The following is a 27,771-nucleotide window of genomic DNA, read 5'->3' as shown; positions in this document are numbered from 1 at the left end:
ATTCTACTTCTAGGAATTTATTCCACAGATCTATGAAAAGACAATTTCTACAAGGTTATGCAGCATTGTTTGCAATAGCAAAGGATTGAAAGGTAAATGTACATCAGCAATAGGGGGAAAAATATGGTGCATTCATACAATGAAATACAATGCAAACTGAGGAAGTTCTTTATGTACTGACATTATATGGCCTACAGGAATGTATCAAAAGGGTCCAGAAAAAAATGGTAATGGTAGTTGCTTCCAGGAAGGGGAAAAGACTGGCTGGCGCAGAGGTGAGAGAAACTTCAATAAATATTATTTGTTCATTTCAAATGTTAAATTAGGTAAATACACAGCCAGTCCAAAAATTATTTTTTTAAGTTGTTAGGAAAAACAGATTGGCTCAAAACAGATATCTTTTTCTCTAAGAAGCCTTTTTTGAAACACAGCCACACATGCATACTTACACATAGGTCAGATGCCCATCCTTGGTGGGATGTTACTTGCCATTAACACTGCTTAGCATTTGGTACTGAAGCTATCAATCTATCTCCCTTACTGGACTACATAGTCCTCCAGGACCTTAGAACTCTCTTTATGTCCCCCAGGATCTGATACAAGGAATTCAATAAATGTTTGTCAAAGTAAATATTTGGCCGGGCGCGGTGGCTCACGCCTGTAATCCCAGCACTTTGGGAGGCTGAGGCGGGCGGATCACAAGGTCAGGAGATCGAGACCACGGTGAAACCCCGTCTCTACTAAAAATACAAAAAATTAGCCGGGCGCGGTGGCGGGCGCCTGTAGTCCCAGCTACTCAGGAGGCTGAGGCAGGAGAATGGCGTGAACCCGGGAGGCGGAGCTTGCAGTGAGCCGAGATCGCGCCACTGCACTCCAGCCTGGGCGACAGAGCGAGACTCCGTCTCAAAAAAAAAAAAAAAGTAAATATTTGAAATCAAGAATATCCTAGAAAATCAATAAATTTGCCGGGCACGGTGGCTCAAGCCTGTAATCCCAGCACTTTGGGAGGCCAAGATGGGTGGATCACGAGGTCAGGAGATCGAGACCATCCTGGCTAACAAGGTGAAACCCCGTCTCTACTAAAAATACAAAAAACTAGCTGGGCAAGGTGGCGGGCGCCTGTAGTCCCAGCTACTCGGGAGGCTGAGGCAGGAGAATGGAGTAAACCCGGGAGGCGGAGCTTGCAGTGAGCTGAGATCTGGCCACTGCACTCCAGCCTGGGCTACAGAGCAAGACTCCGTCACAAAAAAAAAAAAAGGAAAATCAATAAATTTTAGTCACCGTAATGAGAATTCATTACAGCCCACCTTCTAGTATAATCAGCTGTTTGTCCTTCTAATAGAATACAAATATCAGGCCCTTAAATAAATGAAATATTGAATTTAACTAACAGGGTATAACACCAAGAAACTCAACTGGCAAGTAAGCTAAAATAATCCACAAAAAAGGGACATTCATATAATCAGAAATTGATTTTAGTACTCCAAATGGCTACTTACTAGTTAACAGTTTTTATGGACATTCTCCCCATCGACCACATCATTCCTCAGAGTCCAACATCCACAAAATTAGCATGAACTATTTAGAGACCTACAGAAAACTCACAGCCAGCCAAGCATTGCTGTCCACAGCTGCAGCTAAGTGCTCAGTGGCTCTGAGGCATGGATGGCATCCCATCTCCTTCCTCAGAAATTCCCTGCCTCCATTGATTGAATCAGAATCCTTGTTTCACTATTTCCCAACAGAACTCTCACTCAATGGCATCAACTACAAGAGGAAAAGATGGTTAATCACTATCTAAACTTAAAACATCTGTTTAAAAGTTTTATTACAAGAGCTATCAACAAGCTGTTAGGGCACAGAAGGAAAACTGGAAAATCATTGAGGACAGGGACTGAATCTTACATACCTTGGCAGGCCTATGGCACTTAGTGCAATCCCTGCATCTAACAGCTCCACAACACAGTTGTTAATGAATGGTTTCTCTTAGCGTAGGAAGGGGATTTTTATTTTATCTGCATTAATTTTTTTCAATATGTTCATGTATCACTCACATAAAACAAAGTAAATATGAAAAAAGAGGGGCCCTGGCCAGGTGCAGTGGCCCAAGCCTGTAATCCCTGCACTTTGGAAGGCCGAGGTGGATCACCTGAGGTCAGGAGTTCGAGACCAGCCTGGCCAACATGGTGAAACCCAGTCTCAACTAAAAAATACAAAAATTAGCTGGGCATGGCGGTATGCATCTGTAATCCCAGCTACGTGGGAGGCTGAGGTAGGAGAATCACTTGAACCCGGGAGGTAGAGGATGCAGTGAGCCGAGATCACGCCATTGCACTCCAGTCTGGGCGACAATGAGACTGTCTCAAAAAAAAAAAAAGAAAAGAGAAAAGAGGGATCCTGTGTCTCTGTGTGTACTGCAGTAGCACTGGCCATTTTGCTATTCAGCTCTTGTATTAAATTGTTTCTCTTCTTTTTTGTATTAATTTATATTATTATTACTATTATTATTATCTTGTAGAGACAGGGTCTGTGTTGGCCCAGCATGGTCTCAAACTCCTGGACTCAAGCAATTTTCCCACCTTGGCCTCTACAAATGCTGGGATTATAGGCTTGAGCCACCACAGCCCCTTCTATTTCTTTCTTTCTTTCTTTTTTTTTTTTTTTTTTTTTTTTTTGAGACAGTCTCACTTTGTCCCCTAGGTTGGAGCGCAGTGATGCAATTTCAGCTCACCACAACCTCCACCTTCGGGGTTCAAGCAATTCTCCTGCCTTAGCCTCCCTAGTAGCTAGGATTACAGGCATATGCAACCAGTCTGGCTAATTTTCTTTTTTTTTTTTTCTTTTTTTGAGACGGAGTCTCACTCTGTCACCCAGGCTGGAGGGCAGTGGCGCATCTCAGCTCACTGCAAGCTCCACCTCCCGGGTTCACACCATTCTCCTGCCTCAGCCTCCCAAGTAGCTGGGACTACAGGCACCTGCCACCATGCCCAGCTAATTTTTTGTACTTTTAGTAGAGACGGGATTTCACCATTTTAGCCATAATGGTCTCAATCTCCTGACCTCGTGATCCGCCGGCCTCGGCCTCCCAAAGTGCTGGGATTACAGGCGTGAGCCACTGCGCCCGGCCAGTCTGGCTAATTTTCATAGTTATAGTAGAGACAGGGTTTCCCCATGCTGGCCAGGCTGGTCTTGAACTCCTGATCTCAAGTGATCCATGCGCCTCAGCCTCCCGAAGTGTTGGGATTACAAACCTAAGCCACCACACCCGACCTCTTCCATTTCTTTCTTTCTTTTTTTTTTTTTTTTTGAGACAGAGTTTCGCTCTTGTTGCCCAGACTAGAGTGCAATGGCGCAATCTTGGCTCACCCCAACCTCCATCTCCCAGGTTCAAGCAATTTCTCCTGCCTCAGTCTCCCGAGTAGCTGGGATTACAAGCATGCACCACCACGCCTGGCTAGTTTTGTATTTTTAGTAGAGACAGGGTTTCTCCATGTTGAGGCTAGTCTCGAACTCCTGACCTCAGGTGATTTGCCCACCTCGGCCTCCCAAAGTGCTGGGATTACAGGCGTGAGCCACGGTGCCTGGCCAACCCCTTCTATTTCTCTTTTTTTTTTTTTTTTTTTTTTTTGAGACGGAGTCTCTCTCTGTCGCCCAGGCTGGAGTGCAGTGGCCGGATCTCAGCTCACTGCAAGCTCCGCCTCCCGGGTTCACGCCATTCTCCTGCCTCAGCCTCCAAAGTAGCTGGGACTACAGGCGCCCGCCACCTCGCCCGGCTAGTTTTTTGTATTTTTTAGTAGAGACGGGGTTTCGCCGTGTCAGCCAGGATGGTCTTGATCTCCTGACCTGGTGATCCGCCCGACTCGGCCTCCCAAAGTGCTGGGATTACAGGCTTGAGCCACCGCGCCCGGCCTAACCCCTTCTATTTCTATTCAACCTTTTTTTTTCTGCAAACTTGTTCCCATAAACAACTATGGAAACCACTACAAATGGAGAGTACTATAAAATTAATTATGAGGTAACATACAGTGTTCAAAACATCCTTTAACAGTCCCTCAACTGATTCTCACCTTTTCAAGTACACAGGTGAGGGATGGCTATCCCATTTCACAAAAGATGAAATTAACTCAAAATCCAAATATGAATTGTTCAAGACTGCACTGCTTATGAATTGGATATAAAAGAAACGATTAGAATGACACCCATATCTTCCTCTATTACACCTCTACTTAAAACAGAGACAGAATGTCCCCTCACAGCTCCAAATCCAAAAAGCCATACTCTCACATTCTAGCCGTGTGACAGAGAGTAAATCACCTGATTACTGGAACCAATCTCCTTATACAAGTTAAGAGGATGAAGACACTACTAGATACCTTACTTAATTGCTATAAAAATTAGATATGTGGGCCGGGCGCGGTGGCTTCCGCCTGTAATCTCAGCACTTTGGGAGGCAGAGATGGGCGGATCACGAGGTCAGGAGATCGAGACCATTCTGGCTAACATGGTGAAACCCCGTCTCTACTAAAAATACAAAAAAATTAGCCAGGCATAGTGGCAGGAGCCTGTAGTCCCAGCTACTCGGGAGGCTGAGGCAGAAGAATGGCGTGAACCCAGGAGGCGGAGCTTGCAGTGAGCCGAGATGGCGCCACCGCACTCTAGCCTGGGCGACTGAGCAAGACTCTGTCTCAAAAAAAAAAAAAAAAATTAGATACGTGAAAATTGTTCTGATACACAAACGGTAGTTACTATTATTTCTGCAAATGATGTGTAAATAAGAACTGCACTAACCCCAACAGAGTATAAATAGCAAGGGACCCTACATTCTTCTAAAGCAAGTAACAGAGAGTATTCCTTTCATTGCAGAAATGAGATGACCAAAGTTGATTTCGCCCAGATACAGTGCTTCCTTAATAATTAATTCTGAAACAAAACAAAACAAAAATAACCAACAAGAAAGTGAAACTGTCATACATTACTGATGGAAATGCAAAATGATATGGTATAGCCATTTTGGAAAACACTTTGGCAGTTTCTAAAAAAGTTAAGTATAGGTCGGGCGTGGTGGCTCACACCGTTAATCCCAGCACTTTTGGAGGCCAAGGTGGGTGGATCACCTGAGGTCAGGAGTTCGAGACCAGACTGACCAATATGGTGAAACCCCATCTCTACTAAAAATACAAAAATTAGCCACAGGTGGTGGTGCACACCTGTAATCCCAGCTACTCAGTAGGCTGAGGCAGGAGAATTTGCTCAGGAGGCAGAGGTTGCCGTGAGCCATGCCACTGCATTCCAGCCTAAGTGACAGAGCAAGACTCCATCTTAAAAAAAAAAAAAGTTAAATATGAAATTACCATAGAACCCAGCAATCCCATGCCTAGGTATTTATCCAAGAGAGATAAAAACATATGTCCACATGCAGAACTGTGTATGAATATTTAAAGCTTTATTCATAATCATCAAAATGGGAAAAAATTCAAATGTCCATAACATAATGTGACTCAGCAATAAAAAGGAATAAACTACAGATACATGACACAACGTGGATGAATCTCAAAAGCATTATGGTAAGTGAAACACATCAGACACAAAGGTTACATACTGTATGATTCTATGTATATGACATTACAGAAAAGAAAAAGTAGAGAAACAAGCAAACAAAAACCCCCAAAAAACTATGAGTGACAAAATCCAGTATAAACTAGTAGCTTCCAAGGACTAGGTAAGAAGAGGTGTGAGAAAACTTATGGAAAGAATGAAAATTATCTCTCTCTGGATTGATTATCACAACTGCATACTAATAATATAAAACTAATAGAACTATGCCCTGAGAAAGAGCAAGTTTTTTTCTCTACCCAGTGACAAAAAAAAAAGTAAATTTGATTGTATATAAATTACACTCAGCCACTCACAGTGGCATATGTCTGAATCCCAGTACTTTGCAAGATCGAGGCAGGAGGTTCGCTTGGGCCAGGAGTTCGAGACCAGCCTGGGCAACATAGTAAGACCCTGTCACAAACAAAAAATTTAAAAAGAATTTCAAGTTATTGTGAGACTCTGCCAAGACAGAAGCATCAAGAGATAAATAAATAAATCATACAAAATGAATATTTTTCACTGTATCTAGTTTTATACAATAAATTTTTTCCTAAAAATACATACAAAATGGCCAGATGCGGTGGCTCACGCATCTGGGAGGCCGAGGCCAGATGCGGTGGCTCACGCACTTTGGGAGGCCGAGGAAGGCGGATCACGAGGTCAGGAGTTCAAGACCAGCCTGGCCAATGTGGCTAAACTCCGTCTCTACTAAAAACACAAAAATTAGCCAGACGTGGTGGCGGGTGCCTCAAGTCCCAGCTATTCGGGAGGCTGAGGCAGGAGAATCGCTTAAACCCAGGAGGTGGATGTTGCAGTGAGCCGAGATCAAGCCACTGCACTCCAGCCTGGGTGACAGAGAGAGACTCCGTCTCAAAAAAAAAAAAAAAAAGAAAGAAATTTAGATATATATATTTTGATATGTGTGTATATGTACGTGTGTGTATGTATTTCCTAGCTCTGTCCATTAAGAGGTTCTAAAAAACAATACTCCAATAGCAATGAGCACACACAGCACCCAAATTTTGATTTCTAAATAATTTTCTCCACTGAAAGGAATTAGGAGAGAAACAGTTTGGAGAAATGGCCGATTCCAAGAAGAGGGTAAGAAGAGCAGAAGCTAAGCCTACAACACCTTTTTTGTGTGTCAAAAAAAGCAGTTAAAAAATGTGGAAACGTGGCCGGGCGCGGTGGCTCAAGCCTGTAATCCCAGCACTTTGGGAGGCCGAGACGGGTGGATCACGAGGTCAGGAGATCGAGACTATCCTGGCTAACACGGTGAAACCCCGTCTCTACTAAAAAATACAGAAAACTAGCCGGGCGAGGTGGCGGGCGCCTGTAGTCCCAGCTACTCGGGAGGCTGAGGCAGGAGAATGGCGTGAACCCGGGAGGCAGAGCTTGCAGTGAGCTGAGATCCGGCCACTGCACTCCAGCCTGGGCGACAGAGCGAGACTCCGTCTCAAAAAAAAAAAAAAAAATGTGGAAACGTGTCAAATCGACACAAAAGCCAGCTTGAAGGGGATCTCACTGGCCAAATCTGAACAATGTGAACACAACAAATAATGACAGTAACAGATTATTAAAATAAGAATCCATAAATCCATATTAACATATATAAAGATAAGAAAATGTTCTGCAGAAGAATATTAACTAATAAGTAAGGAAGGATTGATAGAAACAACAACAAAAATTAGCTGACATGTGTCTATAATCCCAGCTACTGCCTCATAAGGTGGCTCCCGCCTGTGATCCCAGTACTTTTGGAGCTTGAGGTAGGAGAATAATTTGAGCCCAGGAGTTTGAGATCAGCCTGGGCAACAAAGTGAGACCCATCTCTACAAAATAAAAAATTAAATAAAATTTTATAATTAGGTCAGGCACAGTGGCTCATGCCTGTAATCCCAGCACTTTGTGAGGCTGATGCAGGCAAATCACCTGAGGTCAGGAGTTCCAGACTAGCCTGGCCAACATGGTGAAACCCCATCTCTACTAAAAATACTAAAAATTAGCCGGGTGTGGTGGTACATGCCTGTAATCCGAGCTACTAGGGAGGCTGCAGCAATAGAATCGCTTGAACCTGAGAGGCAGAGGTTGCAGTGAACTGTGATTGTGCCACTGTATTCCAGCCTGGGTGACAGAGTGAAACTCCGTCTCAAAAAAAAAACCAAACAGGCCAGGCGCGGTGGCTCACACCTATAATCCCAGCACTTTGGGAGGCTGAGGCGGGCAGATCACGAGGTCAGGAGATCGAGACCGTCCTGGCTAACATGGTGAAACCCCATCTTTACTAAAAATACAAAAAATTAGCCGGGCGCGGTAGCGCGCGCCTGTAGTCCCAGCTACTTGGGAGGCTGAGGCAGGAGAATAACTTTAATCTGGGAGGTGGAGGTTGCAGTGAGCCGAGATAGTGCCACTGCACTACAGCCTGGGTGACAGAGCGAGACTCCGTCTCAAAAAAAAAACAAAAACAAAAACCAAACAAACAAACAAAAAAAACTTTATGTTTAGTAGAGCATGGTGGCACGTACCTCTGGTCCCATCTACTTGGGAGGCTGAGGCAGAAGGATCCTTGAATATGTTTGTTTTTCTAAAGCACCTTGTAGTATTATATTTATAGATGTCATATATTTAAGGGCTGGCCGGCCGCAGTGGCTCACGCCTGTAATTCAAACACTTTGGGAAGCTGAGGCAGGCACATCACAAGGTCAGGAAATCAAGACCATCCTGGCCAACACAGTGAAACCCGTCTCTACTAAAAATACAAAAATTAGCTGAGTGTGGTGGCACATGTCTGTAATCCCAGGTACTGAGGAGGCTGCAGGAGGAGAATCACTTAAACCAGGGAGGCGGAGGTTGTAGTGAGCCGAGATCACACCACTGCACTCCAGCCTGGTGACAGAGTGAGACTCCGTCTCAAAAAAAGAGAAGGGCTAAGAATATAGCTTCAATTACTTAGCCAGACCAACTTAACAAGGGAAAATTAATGGGGAGCTTAATTTAAGCAATTGGCTGGGGAATGCAAGAGCTAAAACCATCACCTCTCCCAGTACTTTTCCCTCACCATTCTGAATTTCCCTCATCTCAGCTACTTCTACCTTTAGTCCCAGACATAAAGATAGTTTAGCTCTAGGGATATAAGGCCAAAATGAATAAATCTGTGTTGTTTAAAAGTCTGTTCTCATGTGGCTTTGAAAAATTAAAAGCAGGCATGACCTCTGCATGGAGATGGCTAAATTAACAAAGAAATAAGGGAAACATTTGTAAGAGAGGAAAAGGTCAAAGTAGTGTATCAAGGGGGCTGTGCTATGCCTGATATTAACATTTCACTGGAGCTGCTACAGAGGTCAGATTACATATTTGTCACCATCAGCTAATTTGATTGAAAGGTCTAGCCAACTCCAAAGCTATAAATTCAGACAGAAGGAAACCAAGCTCTGGGTTGTTCTGAATTTGTATTTCGATTTCTGCATTTAATTACAACACAAAATAGGAGGGTAAAATCAAATCTTAAAGAGCCACATTGCAAAGTAAAGCTTCATTGCATAGTCTATACTATATTTGATGATCCATATTTGACAGCTCCTCATCGAGCCATGCAAAATTAGCATGGACATTTCTTGGGCTTTTGATGTTCACTGCCATCATCTGCTTCACTGCTAAGATCAGGAAACATATGGGATGAATTGTTTAAGACTGCTGAGAGTTTCTGTTGCCTTTTTTAATTCATCTCTAAGGCCAACTTAGGATACCCCTGAACAAGGTCTCGTATAGCTGTCTTTAAATCATATCCCACTTATTTGGACTTTCTTTGAGACAGAGTCTTGCTCTGTCGCCCAGGCTGGAGTGTAGTGGCACGATCTTGGCTCACTATAACCTCTGCCTCCCAGGTTCAAGTGATTCTCCCACCTCAGCCTCCCAAGTAGCTGGGATTACACGCATGCGCCACCATGGCTGGCTAATTTTGTATTTTTATTTTTATTTTTTATTTATTTATTTTTTTTTTTTGACGGAGTCTCGCTCTGTCGCCCGGGCTGGAGTGCCGGACTGGAGTGCAGTGGCCGGATCTCAGCTCACTGCAAGCTCCGCCTCCCGGGTTTACGCCATTCTCCTGCCTCAGCCTCCCGAGGAGCTGGGACTACAGGCGCCCACCACCTCGCCCGGCTAGTTTTTTGTATTTTTTAGTAGAGACGGGGTTTCTCCGTGTTAGCCAGGATGGTCTCGATCTCCTGACCTCATGATCCACCCGTCTTGGCCTCCCAAAGTGCTGGGATTACAGGCTTGAGCCACCGCGCCCGGCCAGAATTTTGTATTTTTATTAGAGACAGGGTTTCTCCATGTTGGTCAGGCTGGTCTCGAGCTCCCGACCTCAGCTGATCCGCCATCCTCAGCCTCCCAGAGTGCTTGAATTACAGACGTGAGCCATCGCACCCAACCTGGACTTTTTTAAAATAAGAGTTGTGGCCGGGCGCGGTGGCTCAAGCCTGTAATCCCAGCACTTTGGGAGGCCGAGACGTGCGGATCATGAGGTCAGGAGATCGAGACCATCCTGGCTAATACGGTGAAACCCCGTCTCTACTAAAAAATACAAAAAACTAGCCGGGCGAAGTGGCGGGTGCCTGTAGTCCCAGCTACTCGGGAGGCTGAGGCAGGAGAATGGCGTGAACCCGAGAGGAGGAGCTTGCAGTGAGCTGAGATCCGGCCACTGCACTCCAGCCTGGGTGACAGAGCAAGACTCCGTCTCAAAAAAAAAAAAAAAAAAAAAAAAAAAGAGTTGTTAAGGAAAGAAAGTTGAAGAAAGATTATGGGAAATCAATTATCTTCAGGAAGGTCTGGGCTCCTCTAGAACACATGTCTAAAAACCCCTAGTCTAGCAAAAAGAAGCCATGAGATAGAGGGTTTAAAAAAAAGTGGGTTTTTAACTGGGTGTGGTGGCTCACGCCTATAATCCCAGCACTTTGGGAGGCAGAGGCAGGTAGATCACAAGGTCAGGAGTTCAAGACCAGCCTGGCCAAGATGGTGAAACCCCATCTTTACTAAAAATGCAAAAATTAGCCAGGCATGGTGGCGGGCGCCTGTAGTCCCAGTTGCTCGAGAGGCTGAGGCAGAGAACTGCTTGAACCCGGGAGGTGGAGGTTTCAGTGAGCAGAGATCACACCACTGTACTCAGCCTGGGAAACAGAGACTGTCTCAAAAAAAAAGAAAAAAAAGGGTTTTTGGACACTCAATGTATAATGAATGAACTTGACACCAAGATTAAACTAGTTAGGAAGAGTGAATCTACTACTTATTAACTCTGTGATCTTGGACAATTAAATTCTCTCTTATTTCTTTTTCATTTTTATTTTTTTTCTGAGATGGAGTCTCGCTCTGTCGCCCAGGATTTATCAGTAAAACAGAGATACTCTCTTCTAAGTTTGATCTATAATTAAATGAGATGATTGATATACATAAAAAATGCCCAGCAGAAAATCTAGCTAAGACTTTTTCCTAAAAGAATTCAACTATACTTAAAGTCATACTCAGCTGACATATCTGCTTATTGACTCATTTCAAAAGTTCAAGTTATGGTACCCCAGCCCCTAAAATTTCAGATAGCCTCAGGGCCCTCAAGGGGCCAGAGACAGAAACCAGAGACAGAAGCAAAAAGCTACTTAACCAGCCTTAATAAAATCCAGAAACAGGGTCTGTCACATGTACAAACACTAGTCCATGTCACACATGTAAACTATTAGTACAGCATTATGAGATCCCTTCCTTGGTAATCTTACCAAAGCGTAAACAATAACTAGAGTGATTCTTCCTCATTAGCCTTCAAGCTTTCAGGAATTTGAAGTAAATCTTTACAAAAGAATGGTCACTTTCTATGAGATTCAAAACAATACTCTAAAACTAAGGAATGAGAACAAAACTGGCAGGTGAGAAACCTTACTTCCCCACCTCTTCCTCCTATTTTCATTACCCCGGAAGAGGTGTGAACTTAGTGAATTAACTCACCTTGATCTCAGTGCTGCACTCATTCATTAAGCACTATCATTTAAATCATTCTTCCTGCCTAAAAGTCTAGACTCACATAACCTATACAACATTTAACACTTGAGAACAAGCTTAAAGTCAATCTCTCTGCTTATCTGCTTATTATTTTTTCTTTCTAGACGGAATTTTACTCTTTTGCCCAGGCTGGAATGAAGTGGCGTGATCTCAGCTCACTGTAACTTTCCGCCCCCTGGGTTCAAGCGATTCTCCTGCCTCAGCCTCCTGAGTAGCTGGGATGATAGGCACCCGCCACCACACCTGGCTAATTTTTGTATTTTTAGAAGAGACGAGGTTTTGCCATGTTGGCCAGGCTGGCCTTGAACTCCTGACCTGAGGTGATCCACCCGCCTTAGCCTCCCAAAGTGCTGGGGTTACAGGTGTGAGCCACTGCGCCTGGCCATCATTATTTTTTATTATTTTGAGACAGGGTCTCTCTCTGTCACCCAGGCTGGAGTGCAGTGGCACTATCACTGCAGCTTCCACTACTTGGGCTCAAGTGATCCTCCCACCTCAGCCTTCTGAGTAACTGGGACTACAGCTGAGTGGCACCACCATCACTGCCGACCTCTCTGCTGTCTGAATCTGTATATAAGAAAACTAGGCCGGGGTGGGCGCGGTGGCTCACGCCTGTACTCCCAGCACTTTGGGAGGCCGAGGAAGGTGGATCACCTGAGGTCAGGAGTTCGAGACCAGACTGGCCAACACGGTGAAATCCCATCTCCACTAAAAATACAAAAATTAGGCCGGGCGCAGTGGCTCACACTTGTAATCCTAGCACTTTGGGAGGCTGAGGCAGGCAGATCACAAGGTCAGGAGACCGAGACCACAGTGAAACCCTGTCTCTACTAAAAATACAAAAAATTAGCTGGGCGTGATGGCGGGTGCCTGTAGTCCCAGCTACTTGGAAGAGGCTGAGGCAGGAGAATGGCATGAACCCAGGAAGCGGAGCTTGCAGTGAGCCTAGATCATGCCACTGCACTCCAGCTTGGGCGACAAAGCGAAACTCCGTCTCAAAAAAAAAAAAAAACACTTCAAAAATTAGCCAGGCGTGGTGGCACACACCTGTAAACCCAGCGACTTGGGAAGCTGAGGCAGGAGAATCTCTAGAACCTGGGAGGCGGCGGTTGCAGTGAGCCGAGATTGCGCCACTGCACTCCAGCCTGGGAAACAAAAGGAAAACTCCATCTCAAAAAAAAAAAAAAGAAAGTTAACTAGGCCAGGCGCGGTGGCTCATGCCTATAATCCCAGCATGCTGGGAGGCCGAGGCACGTGGATCACTTGAGCCCAGGAGTTCTAGACCAGCCTGGGCAACATGAAGAAACCCTGCCTCTACCAAAAATGCAAAAGTTGGTCTCATAACCTGGTCTCAAAATTAATATATAAACAAAAATTTTAAAACTACAATAAGATAAAAAGAAAACTAACTGGTTCCAAACTAGGATAAACTTACTCAAAAGTCAAAAAAGGACTGGACTCAATGGCTCACGTCTGCAATCCCAGCATTTTGGAAGGCCAAGGCAGAAGAATCGTTGGAACCCAGTAATTAGAGACCAGCATGGGAAATACAGCAAGATCCTGTCTCTATAAAAAAATAAAAATAAGCTGGGTGTGGTAGTTCACGCCTGTAATCCCAGCACTTTGGGAGGCCAAGGTGGACAGATCACGAGGTCAAGTGATCGAGACCAGCCTGGCCAACATGGTGAAACCCCATGTCTACTAAAAATACAAAAATTAGCTGGGCATGGTGGCATACGCCTGTAGTCCCAGCTACTCAGGAGGCTAAGGCAGGAGAATCGCTTGAACCTGTGAGGCAGAGTTTGTAGTGAGCCCAGATCACACCACTGCACTCCAGCCTAGCAACAAGAGTGAAACCCTGTCTCCAAAAAAAAAAAAAAATATATATATATATATATATATACACACACAAACATACACACATACATACACGCTTCAAACACAGTCATGGTCCCAGCAGGAAACATGGCATACTCCAGTAAGGTTAATTCAAGGAGGGTTTTATAATGGAACTAGAAAAATATGTAGGCCGGGCACGGTGGCTCAAGCCTGTAATCCCAGCACTTTGGGAGGCCGAGACGGGCGGATCACTAGGTCAGGAGATCGAGACCATCCTGGCGAACACGGTGAAACCCCGTCTCTACTAAAAAAAAAAATACAAAAAACTAGCCGGGCGAGGCGGCGGGCGCCTATAGTCCCAGCTACTCGCGAGGCTGAGGCAGGAGAATGGCGTAAACCCGGGGGGCGGAGCTTGCAGTGAGCTGAGATCCGGCCACTGCACTCCAGCCCGGGCGACAGAGCCAGACTCCGTCTCAAAAAAAAAAAAAAAAAAAAAAAGAAAAATATGTGAGCAGGGTTCAAGATAATCACAAGGGATAGCTGTAATACCCTGGGACTAATGAGAGCATCTCTAGATCTCTAGGCCCAACGAACAAAGGGAACAAAAACTTTCCAAACCTACATGGACAGCGTCACATACAGAGGACCACATTCTTTTTTTTTTTTGGAGACAGGGTTTCGCTCTTGTCACCCAGGCTGGAGTGCAATGGCGCAAAATCTGCTCACCGTAACCTCCGCCTCCCAGGTTCAAGCAATTCTCCTGCCTCAGCCTCCTGAGTAGCTGGGACTACAGGCGTATGCCACCATGCCCAGCTAATTTTGTATTTTTAGTAGAGACGTGGTTTCTCCACTTTGGTCAGGCTGGTCTTAAACTACCGACCTCAGGTGATCTGCCCAACTCGGCCTCCCAAAGTGCTGGGATTACAGGCATGAGCCACCGAACCCGGCCGAGAGGACCACATTTAGAGGAGTAGTGACCTTCAATCTAGGGACAGAGTCAGCTAAGGGCAACACCCACAAGACCGGGGCAGGAAAATAAATGTCATAACCTCAAAGGGGAAGGAAGCTCATTGATGTAGTCCATGTAGGTAAGTCAGCTTCCCAGGGCACGGGATAGGGTGAGAAAGGATGTAAAGTAGACCCAGAAGAGCAAACGAAATGTACCTACTCAACGTCAGACAAGTCTTTCTGGTGCACTTTCCGATCTCTTCTGTAATCCTAATGGATAAGTGCCAGATAAGGAAAGGGAAATGTAACCGAGTTTTTCACTAGTAAATATGGTCATTTACCATTCCACTTGTAACTGTAACTGTTTAGACTTTCTTGAAGGTCCAATACACCTTTCTCAACACTAGTGAACTTCCCACTTACCTTGCTAGGCAAAATAAAATTACAAAAATGCAAACATTGTCATAACACTCAAGGAGTTTATATTTCAGAAGCTTATATTCTTAGATAACTAAGAAGGCAGAATGAGGTACATGCCACAGAGAGAAGGAAAGGCCTGTGGTACTGTGAAAAGTTCTGGAACAGGCTTCTTTGCCATCTGGCCCCTGTCAGGAACAACTCCAGCCAGAATTCACTATTAACAAGGTATAAGCCGGGCGCGGTGGCTCAAGCCTGTAATCCCAGCACTTTGGGAGGCCGAGACGGGCGGATCACGAGGTCAGGAGATCGAGACCATCCTGGCTAACACGGTGAAACCCCGTCTCTACTAAAAATACAAAAAAACTAGCCGGGCGAGGTGGTGGGCGTCTGTAGTCCCAGCTACTTGGGAGGCTGAGGCAGGAGAATGGCGTGAACCCGGGAGGTAGAGCTTGCAGTGAGCTGAGATCCGGCCACTGCACTCCAGCCTGGGTGACAGAGCAAGACTCCGTCTCAAAAAAAAAACAAAAAAAAAAACAAAAAAAAAAACAAGGTATACAAGTTTCAATCAGGTTCCCTGTACCTTCAGCCAGTAGAGTTCACCCTTCCTCCTCCTGGGAAAAGCCTCCCTTCTCCTTTAAAGCTTGGTTCAAATGTCACCCCCGAAGCTGGACCTTACCTGGACTCTCAAGGAACAATTAGTTATGTCTCCTCTGCCTTCCCAAAGGCCTTATGCTTAAAGCACTTAAAGCATTTTATCATTACCTGTTGACTTGTGCAGGGCCCTCCTAGACTGAGACCTTAAGTCAGATGGTATACCCTCAGCCACTAACAACCACCAGAACAGAATGTGTCAAGCACAGTTTTAAGTAATTTACATATATTAACATATATTAAGCATCATAATAAACCTGCAAATGGGGTAGAAATTTTATCTCCGTTTTTCAGATGAGGAAAATGACGTGCACAAGAAGGTTAAGTAATGAGCCTAAAGTCTCAAAACTTGTTAGGATTGGTCCCCAGGATTTTAACCTCAACACAACTCTAGAATTAAATTTCAAAAGTTTAGAATTTCAATTTTAACCATTACATTTTATTTTATTTTTTTTGAGACAGAGTCTCGCTGCGTTACCCAGGCTGGAGTGCAGTGGCGTGATCTCGGTGCACTGCAACCTCCGCCGTTTCTTTCAAGCAATTCTCCTGCCTCAGCCTCCCAAGTAGCTGGGACTACAGGAACACACCACCACGCCTGGCTAATTTTTTTGTATTTCTAGTAGAGATGGGGTTTCACAATGTTGGCCAGCCTGGTCTTGAACTCCTGACCTCGTGATCCGCCTACCTCAGCCTCCCAAAGTGCTGGGATTACAGACATGAGCCACCATGGCCGGGGGTTTTTGTTTTTTGTTTTTGAGATGGAGTTTTGCTCTTGTTGCCCAGGCTGGAGTGCAATGGTGGGATCTCAGCTCACGGCCACCTCTGCCTCCTGGCTTCAAGCTATTCTCCTACCTCAGCTTCCTGAGTAGCTGGTACTACAGGCCCCTGCCACCACAGCCAGCTTCCTTTTGTATTTGTAGTAGAGATGGGGTTTCACCATGTTGGCCAGGCTGGTCTCAAACTCCTAACCTCAGACAATCTGCCCACCTCAGCCTTCCAAATGCTGGGATTACAGGCGTGAGTCACCGTGCCCAGCCATTACATTTTACTTCTACCAAATAAGCTAGATTTTCATCAGAGCAATAAACCTAATGGATTGAGAAGGTACTACTACAAGATCAATGATCTCCACCCCAAGAGGTATTGTTAAATTTCACCACTGGGTGTGGAAAGACAATATTGGAACTGCAACTTTCATTTAGTTTAGCTCATCCTTCTGTAAAATGTCTATTTTTGTATGTTATAAAACATACCTAGGACGGGCGTGGTGGCTCACACCTGTAGTCCCAGCTACTTGGGAGGCTGAGACAGAAGAATAGCTTGAACCCAGGAGGCGGAGGTTGCAGTGAGCCGAGATCACGTCCCTGCACTCCAGTCTGGGCGATAGAGCAAGATTCCGTCTCAAAAAAAAAAAAAAAAAAAAGTCCTTTCATTTTACAGAGACACTGCACCTTTGCAGGCCTAGAAGTGTAATCACTATCTGCCTCTTTAGTTGGAAATTTCATGAGGAATGGATCAAACCATCAAAAGCAGTAACTGTAAGCTGGGTGTATCTACTTTTTCTATCTTCAATCCAACATTTAATGGATGCAAAAAAAAAAAAGGCTTAAAGCCTCCCTTTCACGTGTTTAAGGACATCAGCTCTGAGACTAGTACTCAGAGTACCTTCTGTTACTCAGTTTCATCCTCTGCAAAATGGGCATCCTCAAATAATGTCTTACTTAGGATGTCACCAAGATTAAACAATAAAAAAACATGCAAAATATGTTTATCTGTTTCCTCATTTACTATGTCTCTCCCCTCTCCTAACTAAACTCAAAACCCCAGTTCAGTCTATCTTGTTTATTGTTGTATTCCCAGGGCCTGGAATGGTATTTTTAAACTTACTATAATAGATGATTTAATAAATATTAAGTGAATAGAATGCAAAATGGTGCTCAAAAAAATGTTGGCTATTATAATTACAGTAATGACAAACAATTAAAATTTTATTGTTCTTATTCAGAGAAGCCACCTTTCCCCCAAGGATCTCACACATCGAGGAACACTAAATAAATGCTGGAATGGCTAAATGGAAGTAAGAATAACAATTAGATCATGGAACAGGACTAACAGACAACAAAATAAAATCTTAAATACACGGCTGGAGCCTAATTTCAGACTTCTCCGAGTGCGGTGCACACTGGATCAGATTAATAAAAGATGATTACAATAATGACAGTTTTCACAATTGTGCGTGCGCCAGGGTCGGTGTCAAGCGTTTTACTGGCCTCACGAAACCCAAGAACCCTGGGGGAGGGAGGGAACCCGCTCCACACTCCCATTTTGCAGATGGGGGAACTGAGGCACTGGGAGAGAGAGCCAAGGTCACTACTACCTGTAAATGGGGAAGCCTGGATGTAAACCCAGGCAGCCAACCCCTGAGCCTGCGCTCAAACAGGCCCTCTGAGGGGCCATTCTCGTCTACTCCAACCCTCAACATCGGGCGGGTGTAGTATTTCCCTCAAGAGCCGGACTTCGCGGCCCCAGCGCCGGGAGAACAAAATGATTCTGGTCTGCAGGCAAGTCCCATGGACGCCGGCCCGGCCTAGGCTCCGAGGCCGAGGGCCCCAGTTTCCCTCACACCGTGAACCCCGAGCTCTTCGGGCGGCGCAGGAAGCGACGGGGTGGCCTCAGGAGCCCGAGAAGGCCCGCCCCGCTGCATGACCTTGGATCCGCCGCCCCGCTTCAGGCCTCAGTTTCCACTCCCCGCCTCGCGCCCGAGGCACTCGGAATCACCGCGCTTCTGGAGCCGCAGGCCCTCACACGCCCCCCTCGGCCGCCCGCATTCACGCCCCACTTACGCTGGAAGGCGGCCGCTCCAGGGACGCCTACCATCGCCGAGTGCCGCCACCGCGCGCCGCCCGCCTCGACCCGCGACACGGGTCCCTTGCAGGCACCGCCCGCCTCGACCCGCGGCCGGGGTCCCTCGCAGGCGTCGCCGCGAGATCTGCAGCCGCCGAGCTAACCAGACACTACCACCGCTGCTGTCGCCGCCGCCGCCGCCGTTAGGCCGCGCGCCGCCCCGCCCCCGACTGGCCCCGCCCCGCCCGCCGGGCACGCCCCCGCCGCGCGCTCTCGCCGCCAGGCCAACGCACGCGGAAGCCCGGCCCTAAGACCAGCTCCCATTAAGCCCCGCCCCCTAACCTGACCCGCCCCTTCCGCGGGAACCGACCGCCGAATCCCGACGCAGCCTGCTTCTCAGACCTGCCCCCTCGGCGTCACGCGCGCCCGTCACGCGCACGGCCCACTTTCTAGCTCCAGGCTTCTCGGTGTGGGCAGGGTAGCGGCCCAGGCTCGGGGGCGGAGTCCTAGAGGGAGGGATTACAATGAGTGGCAACGTCTCACCTGAGTTCTCCAGGTACAGGCCTGATGGCTTTTGCGCATGCCTTTGAGAGAGCCAAAGTGTTTTTGGCCTAAAGTGTTCTAAGTGCCTAAAATTTCATCATCATAATATTAATAACTGTTGGCCGGGCGCGGTGGCCCACGCCTGTTATCCTAGCATTTTGGGAGGCTAAGAAAGGAGAATCACTTGAGCTCGGGAATTTGAGACTAGCGTCTCTATTAAAATAAATAAATAAATAAAAATAAAAAATAGGCCGGGCACGGTGGCTCAGGCCTATAATCCTAACACTTTGGGAGGCCGAGAAGGGTGGATTACCTGAGGTCAGAACTTCAAGACTAGCCTGGCCAAACGCTGTCTCTACTAAAAATACAAAAATTAGGGCCGGGCGCGGTGGCTCAAGCCTGTAATCTTAGCACTTTGGGAGGATCACGAGGTTAGGAGTTTGAAGACCAGTATGGCCGATAAGGTGAAACCCCGTCTCTACTAAAAAAAAAAAAAAAAAATTAGCTGGGCGTGGTGGCGCGTGCCTTTAGTCCCAGCTACTCCGGCGGCTGAGGCAGGAGAATCGCTTGAACCGGGAGACAGAGGTTGTGGTAAGTCGAGATCTATGCCACTACACTCCAGCCTAGCGAAAGAGCGAGACTCTGTCTCAAAAATAAATTATTATTATTATTTTTCAAACAGTTTAAAAAAACACGAGGTTCTTATGCAAAGTAGAATAAACACATATCAATGATTTTACTTATTAGTTAAGAAGGGAACCAATGAGATGAAAAAACTGGTTCAAAGGAGAATTAGAGGAAGGGGATTTACATAATCAGTCTGTAAAATCATGTACTTTCTCTTAATGGTATATCTCCCATTTGCCATTTTGCATTTACTTCCCTCATTCTTGGATTGCTGTCTGTCTGCTTCTACGGACCTCAAATTTCATAAAATTTTTTGTTGTTTGTTCACTATTCTATCTCCAGTGTCTGCGACAGAGTTGGTACCCCATAAATATCTGTTAAATACTCTTTTGTTGGCCAGGCCCAGTGACTCACACCTGTAATCCCAGCACTTTGGGAGGCGGAGGTGGGTGGATCACCTGAGGTCAGGAGTTCAAGACCAGCCTGGACAACATGGTGACACCCTGTCTCTACAAAAAAATACAAAAAAAATTACCCAGACATGGTGGTGTGTGCCTATAATCCCAGCACTTTGGGAGGCCACGGCGGGTGGATCACCTGAGGTCAGGAGTTCAAGACCAGTCTGGCAAACATGACAAAACCCTGTCTGTACTAAAAAATACAAAAATTAAGCCAGGCGTGGTGGCAAGCACCTGTACTCCCAGCTACTCAGGAAGATGAGGCAGGGAAGATTACTTGAACCCAGGAGGCAGAGGTTGCAGTGAGCTGAGATCATGCCACTGGACTCCACACTAGGCAACAGAGTGAGACCTTGCCTCAAAAAAAAAAACAATTGGAGTGCAGTGTAGTGATCACAGCTCAATGTAGCCTCAAATTCCTGGCCTCAAGCAATCTTCCCAACCTTAGCCTCCTGAGTAGCTGGGACTACAGACAAACGCCACCACAGTTGGCTAATTTTTTTTTTTTTTTTTTGAGACAGAGTCTCGCTGTGTCGGTGAGGCTGGAGTACAATGGAGCGATCTCGGCTCACTGCAACCTCTGCCTCCTTGAACCTTGAACTCCTGGGTTCAATAAATTCTCCTACCTCAGCCTCCCCAGTAGCTGGGATTACAGACGCCTGCCACCACACCAGCTAATTGTTGTATTTTTCATAGAGATGGGTTTCACTATGTTGGCCAGGCTGTGCTGGTCTTGAACTTCTGACCTCAGGTGATCCTCCTGCCTCGGCCTACCAAAGTGTTGGGATCACAGATGTGAGCCACCGCGCCTGACCGGCTAGTTTTTTTTTTTTCTTTTTTTTTGAGACGTAGTTTTGCTCTTGTTGCCCAGGCTAGAGTGCAGTGGTGTGATCTTGGCTCTCTGTAACCTTCGCCTCCTGGGTTCAAGAGATTCTCCTGCCTCAGCCTCCTGAGTAGCTGGGATTACAGGCGGCACTGCCACCACGCCCGGCTAATTTTTGTATTTTTAGTAGAGACGGGGTTTCACCATATGTGCCAGGCAGGTCTCGAACTCAGGTCTCAAACTCCTGACCTCAAGTGATCCTCCCACCTCGGCCTCCCAAAGTGCTGGGATTACAGGCTTAAGCACCGCACCCGGCCTCCGCCCAGCCTAATTTTGTATTTTTAGTAGAGACGAGGTTTTGCCATGTTGGCCAGGCTGGTTTCAAACCCCTGACCTCAGGTGATCTGCCTGCCTCGGCCTCCCAAAGTACTGGGATTACAGTTGTGAACCATGGCGTCCAGCCCTGACCAGCTAATTATTCTTATTCTTATTCTTATTAATTTTTTTTTTGAGGTGGAGTCTCGCTCTGTCTCCCAGGCTGGAGTGCAGTGGCACGATCTCAGCTCACTGCAAGTTCCGCCTTCCGAGTTCACGCCATTCTCCTGCCTCAGCCTCCCGAGTAGCTGGAACTACAGGTGCCCGCCACCACGCCCGGCTAATTTTTTTTGTATTTTTAGTAGAGATGGGGTTTCACCATGTTAGCTAGAATAGTCTTGATCGCTTGACCTCGTGATCCGCCCGCCTCGGCCTCCCAAAGTGCTGGGATTACAGGCGTGAGCCACTGCGTCCGGCTCATATTCTTATTATTTTTAGTAGAGGTGGCGTCTCTTTATATTAACCAGGCTGGTCTTGAACTCCAGAGCTCAAGCAATCCTCCAGCCTGAGCCTCTCAAAGTTCTAGGATTGTAAGCATGAGCTACCACACCCAGCCTTCAAACTTTTTAAGATTCAAGTAAGAAAGACTAGTCCCAGTGGCTCACGCCGGTAATCCCAGCACTTTGGGAGGCTGAGGCGGGCTGATCATGAGTTCAGGAATTTGAGACCAGCCTGGCCAATATGATGAAACCTTGTCTCTACAAAAAGTACAAAAATTAGCCAGGTGTGGTGGTACGCACCTGTAATCCCAGCTACTCAGGAGGCTGAAGAATGAGAATCTCTTGAACCCGGGAGGCAGAGGTTGCAGTGAGCTGAGATTGTGCACTCCAGCCTGGGTGACAGAGTGAGACTCCATTTCAAAAAAAAAAAAAAAAAAAAAGAACTATTATGAACAATTTTATGCCCTCAAGTTTGACATTTTAGATAAAATCAATAATTTCCTTGAAAGATACAAACTACTAAAGCTCACTTAATAAGCTGATCATCTGAATATCCCTTATATATTAAGAAAATTAGGCCAGGTATGGTGGTTCATACCTGTAATCTCAGCACTTTAGGAGGCCAAGGTGGGAGAATTCCTTAAACCTAGGAATTCAAGATCAGACTGGGCAACATAATGAGACCCTGTTTCTACAAAAACTAAATTTTAAGTGTTAGCAGGCATGCTGGCGCAAGACCATGGTCCTAGCTACTTAGTAGGTTGAGGTGGGAAAATCACTTGAACCTGAGGGGTCAAGACTGCAGTGAGCCGAGATCACATCACTGCACTCCAGCCTAGGCAACAGAGCAAGACTCTGTCTCAAAAAAAAAATTACATTTATGGTTAGGCCAAGCATGGCAGCTCACACCTGTAATCCCAGCATTTTGGGAGGCCTAGGCAGGTGGATTGCTTGAGCCCAGGAGTTCAAGACCAGCCTGGGTAACATGGCAAAACTCCAGCTCTACAAAAAATACAAACATTTGCCATTCATAGTGCTGCATCCCTTTAGTCCCAGCTACTTGGGAGGCTGAGGTGGGAGGGTCACTGAAGCCCAGGAGGTTGAGGCTGAAGTAAGCGGTGATCATGTCACTACACTCCAGCCAGGGTGACAGAGTGAGACCCTGTCTCAAAAAAAATTGTAGTTAAAAATCTTCCGGCCGGGCGCGGTGGCTCAAGCCTGTAATCCCAGCACTTTGGGAGGCTGAGGCGGGCGGATCACAAGGTCAGGAGATCGAGACCACAGTGAAACCCCGTCTCTACTAAAAATACAAAAAATTAGCCGGGCGCGGTGGCGGGCGCCTGTAGTCCCAGCTACTCAGGAGGCTGAGGCAGGAGAATGGCGGGAACCCGGGAGGCGGAGCTTGCAGTGAGCCGAGATCGCGCCACTGCACTCCAGCCTGGGCAACAGCGTGAGACTCCGTCTCAAAAAAAAAAAAAAAAAAAAAAAAATCTTCCAAAAATGGACTCCTTACTTGCTAATTTTACCAAATATTTAAGAAGATGTAATACCAATTCTACATAATCTCTTCCAGAAAATAGAGAGAAACATTTCCAACTCATTTTGTTAGGTCAGCATTAGCCTAATACCAAAAAACACACAAGAAAATACTACAAAAGATACTACAAGAAAACTACAGGCCGGGTGTGGTGGCTTATGCCTATAATCCCAACAATTTGGGAGGCCAAGGCAGGTGGATCACTTGAGGTCAGGAGTTTGAGACCAGCCTAGACAACATGGTGACACCCCGTCTCTACTAAAAATACATAATTAGCCAGGTGTAGTGGCACATGCCTGTAATCCCAGCTACTGGGGAGGCTGAGGCAGGAGAAGTGCTTGAACTCAGGAGGTGGAGCTTGCAGTGAGCCGAGATCGCGCCATGACACTCCAGCCAGGTGACAGAGTGAGACTCTGTCTCAAAAATAAATAAATAGGCTCAAGCCTGTAATCCCAGCACTTTGGGAGGCCAAGACGGGCGGATCACGAGGTCAGGAGATCGAGACCATCCTGGCTAACACAATGAAACCCCGTCTCCACTAAAAATACAAAAAAATTAGCCGGGCGCGGTGGCGGCGCCTGTAGTCCCAGCTACTGGGGAGGCTGAGGCAGGAGAATGGCGGGAACCCGGGAGGCGGAGCTTGCAGTGAGCCGAGATCGCGCCACTGCACTCCAGCCTGGGCGACAGAGCGAGACTCCACCTCAAAAAAAAATAATAATAATAAATAAATAAATAAATAAATAAAAATACAAATACAAAAATTGGCCAGGCAAGGTGGCTCACGCCTGTAATCCCAGCACTTTGGGAGGTGGAGACAGAAACAGGCAGATCATCTGAGGTCAGGAGTTGGAGACCAGCCTGGCCAACATGGTAAAATCCCGTCTCTACTAAAGATACAAAAAAAAATTAGCTGGACGTGGTGGCAGGTGCTTGTAATCCCAGCTACCCGAGGGGCTGAGACAGGAGAATCACTTGAGCCCAGGAGGCGGAGGTTGCAATGAGCCAAGATCATGCCATTGCACTCCAGCCTGGGGAACAAGAGCGAGACTTTGTCTCAAAAAAAAAAAAAAAAAAAAAGGCCGGGCGCGGTGGCTCAAGCCTGTAATCCCAGCACTTTGGGAGGCCGAGGCGGGTGGATCACGAGGTCAGGAGATCGAGACCATCCTGGCGAACACGGTGAAACCCCGTCTCTACTAAAAAAATACAAAAAACTAGCCGGGTGAGTTGGCGGGCGCCTGTAATCCCAGTTACTCGGGAGGCTGAGGCAGGAGAATGGCGTAAACCCCGGAGGCGGAGCTTGCAGTGAGCTGAGATCCGGCCACTGCACTCCAGCCTGGGCAACAGCGCGAGACTCCGTCTCAAAAAAAAAAAAAAAATTAGCTGGGCGTGGTAGCACGAGCCTGTAGTCCCAGCTACTCAGGAGGCTGAGGCAGGAGAATCCCTTGAACCCAGGAGGTGGAGGTTGTGGTGAGCCAAGATCGAGCCATTGCACTCAGCCTGGGCAACAAGAGAGAGTTAAACTCCATCTCCAAAACAAAAAAGAAACAAAGAAAATATTAGGAAATGGAATCCAAAAATATATGAAAAGGATAATACATTATGAACAAATTAGGGTTACCCAGGGAACACAAAACTGGCTCAAAAACTTTTTTTTTTTTTGAGATGGAGTCTCGCTCTGTCACCCAGGCTGGAGTGTGCAGTACAGTGGTGCGATCTTGGCTCACTGCAACCTCTGCCTCCCAAGTTCAAGCGATTCTCATACCTCAGCCTCCAAGTAGCTGGGATTACAAGCATGCACCATGACGCCCAGCTATTTTTGTGTGTGTGTGTATTTTTAGTGGAGAGTGTTTCATCATGTTGACAAGGTTGGTCTCGAACTCCCGACCTCAGGTGATCCACCTGCCTTGTCCTCCCAAAGTGCTAGGATTACAAGCATGAACCACCATGCCTGGTCACTTTTTTTTTTTTTTTTTGAGATGGATTCTCTCTCTGTCACCCAGGTTGGAGTGCAGTGGCACAATCTTGCTTCAGTGCAACCTCCGCCTCCTTGGTTCAAGCAATTCTCCTGCCTCTGCCTCAGCTTCCTGAGTACCTGGGACTACAGGCATGTGCCACTACGCATGGCTAATTTTTTGTATTTTTAGTAGAGACAGAGTTTCACCATGTTGGCCAGGCTGGTCTCGAACTCAAATGATCTGCCCGCCTCGGCCTCCCAAAGTGCTGGGATTATAGGCGTGAGCCACCACACTTGGTCTCATTCTACTGTTATTGAAGATAAAACTTTGTTGCTAAGGGCCTGGACAAGGCCTGGTTTCAAAGATAGAGATTTCTCAAGTTCTGTGTGGTTTCAAACATAGAGACGATAAATTATTCGACACAAGTCACCAACCTTTTCTATTTAGTTGTTATTCTTGCATAGTTCATGGTGGAGTGTGTTTATGTTTTGGGGTGGGGGATAGGCCGCCTGGGAGCACATCAGAGCCACAAACCATTAACATTTACAAGTCAAGGGACAGGGCTAGGTACCTTATAAACTGAATTTGACTTCAACCTTGCAATAACTCCATTTTCCAGCGCCAGGGAAGTTAAGAGATATTATAAGGTCAGCCTGAGTCTGAAAGTTACTCAGGTGATAGAATTTAATTCTGACATTCTTTTCACAGCCTTCTGGAAGCCTTGTAGACTTAGATAGACCTAAGGAAATGCTTGAGGCCCTGGCTCTTTCTTGTCCAAGTCCAGTGACTGTTTTTCTTTAACTAGTGACGAGAAGGATAAAGATGGGCGTTAGGGAGAAGTGTGTGCTGCCTGCCATCTGCCCTGGCCATGCCCGTTCCTCTAATGAAGGATAAACACAAGGCCAGGCCAGATGACAGTCAGTGAGGGGAAGCGACTTAGAGGTGTTGGTCCTTCTTGGGTAAACAGAAGCCTGAAATACCCGTGGCACTTTAAAAAATATCTTTGTGTGCAGCACAGCAACATGGCCCAAGTATACATATGTAACAAACCTGCACGTTATGCACATGTACCCTACAACTTAAAGTATAATAATAATAAATAAATTTTTAAAAAAAAATCTTTGTGTGCCAGAAAAATATTTGACAGTGCTGGGGCTTTTCTTTTCTTTTCTTTTTTTTTTTTTGAGACACAGTTTCACTCTTGTTGCCCAGGCTGGAGTGCAATGCATGGCAACCTCCGCCTCACAGGTTCAAGCGATTTCCCTGCCTCATCTCACCCTCCCGAGTAGCTGGGATTACAGGCATGCGCCACCACACCTGGCTAATTTTGTATTTTTAGTAGAGACAGGGTTTCTCCATGTTGGCCAGGCTGGTCTCAAACTCTGGACCTCAGGTGATCCACCCACCTTGGCCTCCCAAAGTGCTGGGATTACAGGTGTCAGCCACCAGGCCCAGCAGCTGGGGCTTTTCTAATAAGCAAGGCTTTTTCTCCCAAGAAGGCTGAAGAGCCCAAAACTCCCAGAAGGAGAGAAGAACAAGTTCCTCGGCTGCTGGTTCTATGACTAAAATTAATTATTGTTTGTGCTTATGAGAGGAATGTGAGCATAGTCATGGCAAAGAATTTGTACACTACATAAGAAGATTGTGAGGGCCAGGCGCGGTGGCTCAAGCTTGTAATCCCAGCACTTTGGGAGGCCGAGACAGGCGGATCACGAGGTCAGGAGATCGAGACCATCCTGGCTAACACGGTGAAACCCCGTCTCCACTAAAAAATACAAAAAACTAGCCGGGCGAGGTGGCGGGCGCCTGTAGTCCCAGCTACTCGGGAGGCTGAGGCAGGAGAATGGCGTAAACCCAGGAGGCAGAGCTTGCAGTGAGCTGAGATCCAGCCACTGCACTCCAGCCTGGGTGACAGAGCGAGACTCTGTCTCAAAAAAAAAAAAAAAAAAAAAAGAAGATTGTGACTAAGCAGTGAAAGCAGTGAATTCTTTTTTTCCTTAACTCTAATCTCGTGACAGATTATCTTAATTCTTCTTCTTTTTTTTTTTTTTTTTTTTTTGAGACGGAGTCTCCCTCTGTTGCCCAGGCTGGAGTGCAGTGGCGCCATTCTCCTGCCTCAGCCTCCAGAGTAGCTGTGGCTACAGGTGCCCACCACCACGCCTGGCTAATTTTTTGTATTTTTAGTAGAGATGGGGTTTCACTGTGTTAACCAGAATGGTCTCGATCTCCTGACCTTGTGATTCGCCCACCTCGGGCTCCCAAAGTGCTGGGATTACAGGCATGAGCCACTGCGCCCGGCCAGATTGTCTTAGTTCTTAACATTGAGAAATAGGCCAAGGGAGTGGTGGCTCATGTCTGAATCTCAGCACTTTGTGAGGCCGAGATGGGAGGATCACTTGAGGCCAGGAGTTCAAGACCAGTCCGGGCAACATAGCAAAACCCCACTGGCCAGCTGCAATGAGCAGTGATTGTGCCACTACACTTCAGCCCGAACAATAGAGCAAGACTGTCTCAAAAAGTAAAAAGAAAAAAGAAAGAAATTGTCACCATTTTACTGTATAGTATTCCCAACTTTTTTCTATTCATGGACCTATTTACATAATTGAGATCGCACTATTAGCACATTTCTGCATCCTGCCTTTTTTTAAAAAAAAATTTTTATTTATTTATT

At 46.4% G+C, this 27,771-nt stretch overlaps 1 protein-coding gene and 1 long non-coding RNA gene across 9 annotated transcripts in view; both read right to left on the bottom strand.

Moving 5' to 3' along the window:
* Positions 1-18,517, bottom strand: part of CBFA2T2 (CBFA2/RUNX1 partner transcriptional co-repressor 2) — a 163,406-nt gene extending 144,889 nt beyond the window's left edge. For all 8 annotated transcript variants that reach the window (XR_013399790.1, XR_013399792.1, XR_013399791.1 and 5 more), the window contains exon 1: positions 18,342-18,517. Coding sequence is in view for 5 of the 8 variants with exons in the window: in XM_028828320.2 (XP_028684153.1) it covers positions 18,342-18,375 (34 nt within the window). In the remaining 3 variants the exon portion in view is untranslated. The remainder of the gene's footprint in view (positions 1-18,341) is intronic.
* On the bottom strand, positions 10,928-16,921 carry LOC144332080 (uncharacterized). The gene is made up of 4 exons (XR_013399831.1): positions 16,525-16,921; positions 14,428-15,099; positions 12,688-13,261; positions 10,928-11,883 (listed from the first exon to the last, which is right to left on the bottom strand). It is a non-coding gene; the product is annotated as an uncharacterized LOC144332080 (long non-coding RNA).
* Positions 18,518-27,771: the final 9,254 nt, after the last annotated feature.

The sequence above is a fragment of the Macaca mulatta genome, chromosome 10, assembly GCF_049350105.2.
Source record: "Macaca mulatta isolate MMU2019108-1 chromosome 10, T2T-MMU8v2.0, whole genome shotgun sequence".
Classification (NCBI taxonomy): domain Eukaryota; kingdom Metazoa; phylum Chordata; class Mammalia; order Primates; family Cercopithecidae; genus Macaca; species Macaca mulatta.
Note: the sequence above shows the minus strand (reverse complement) of the source record. Positions and strands in the feature narration are given on the sequence as shown.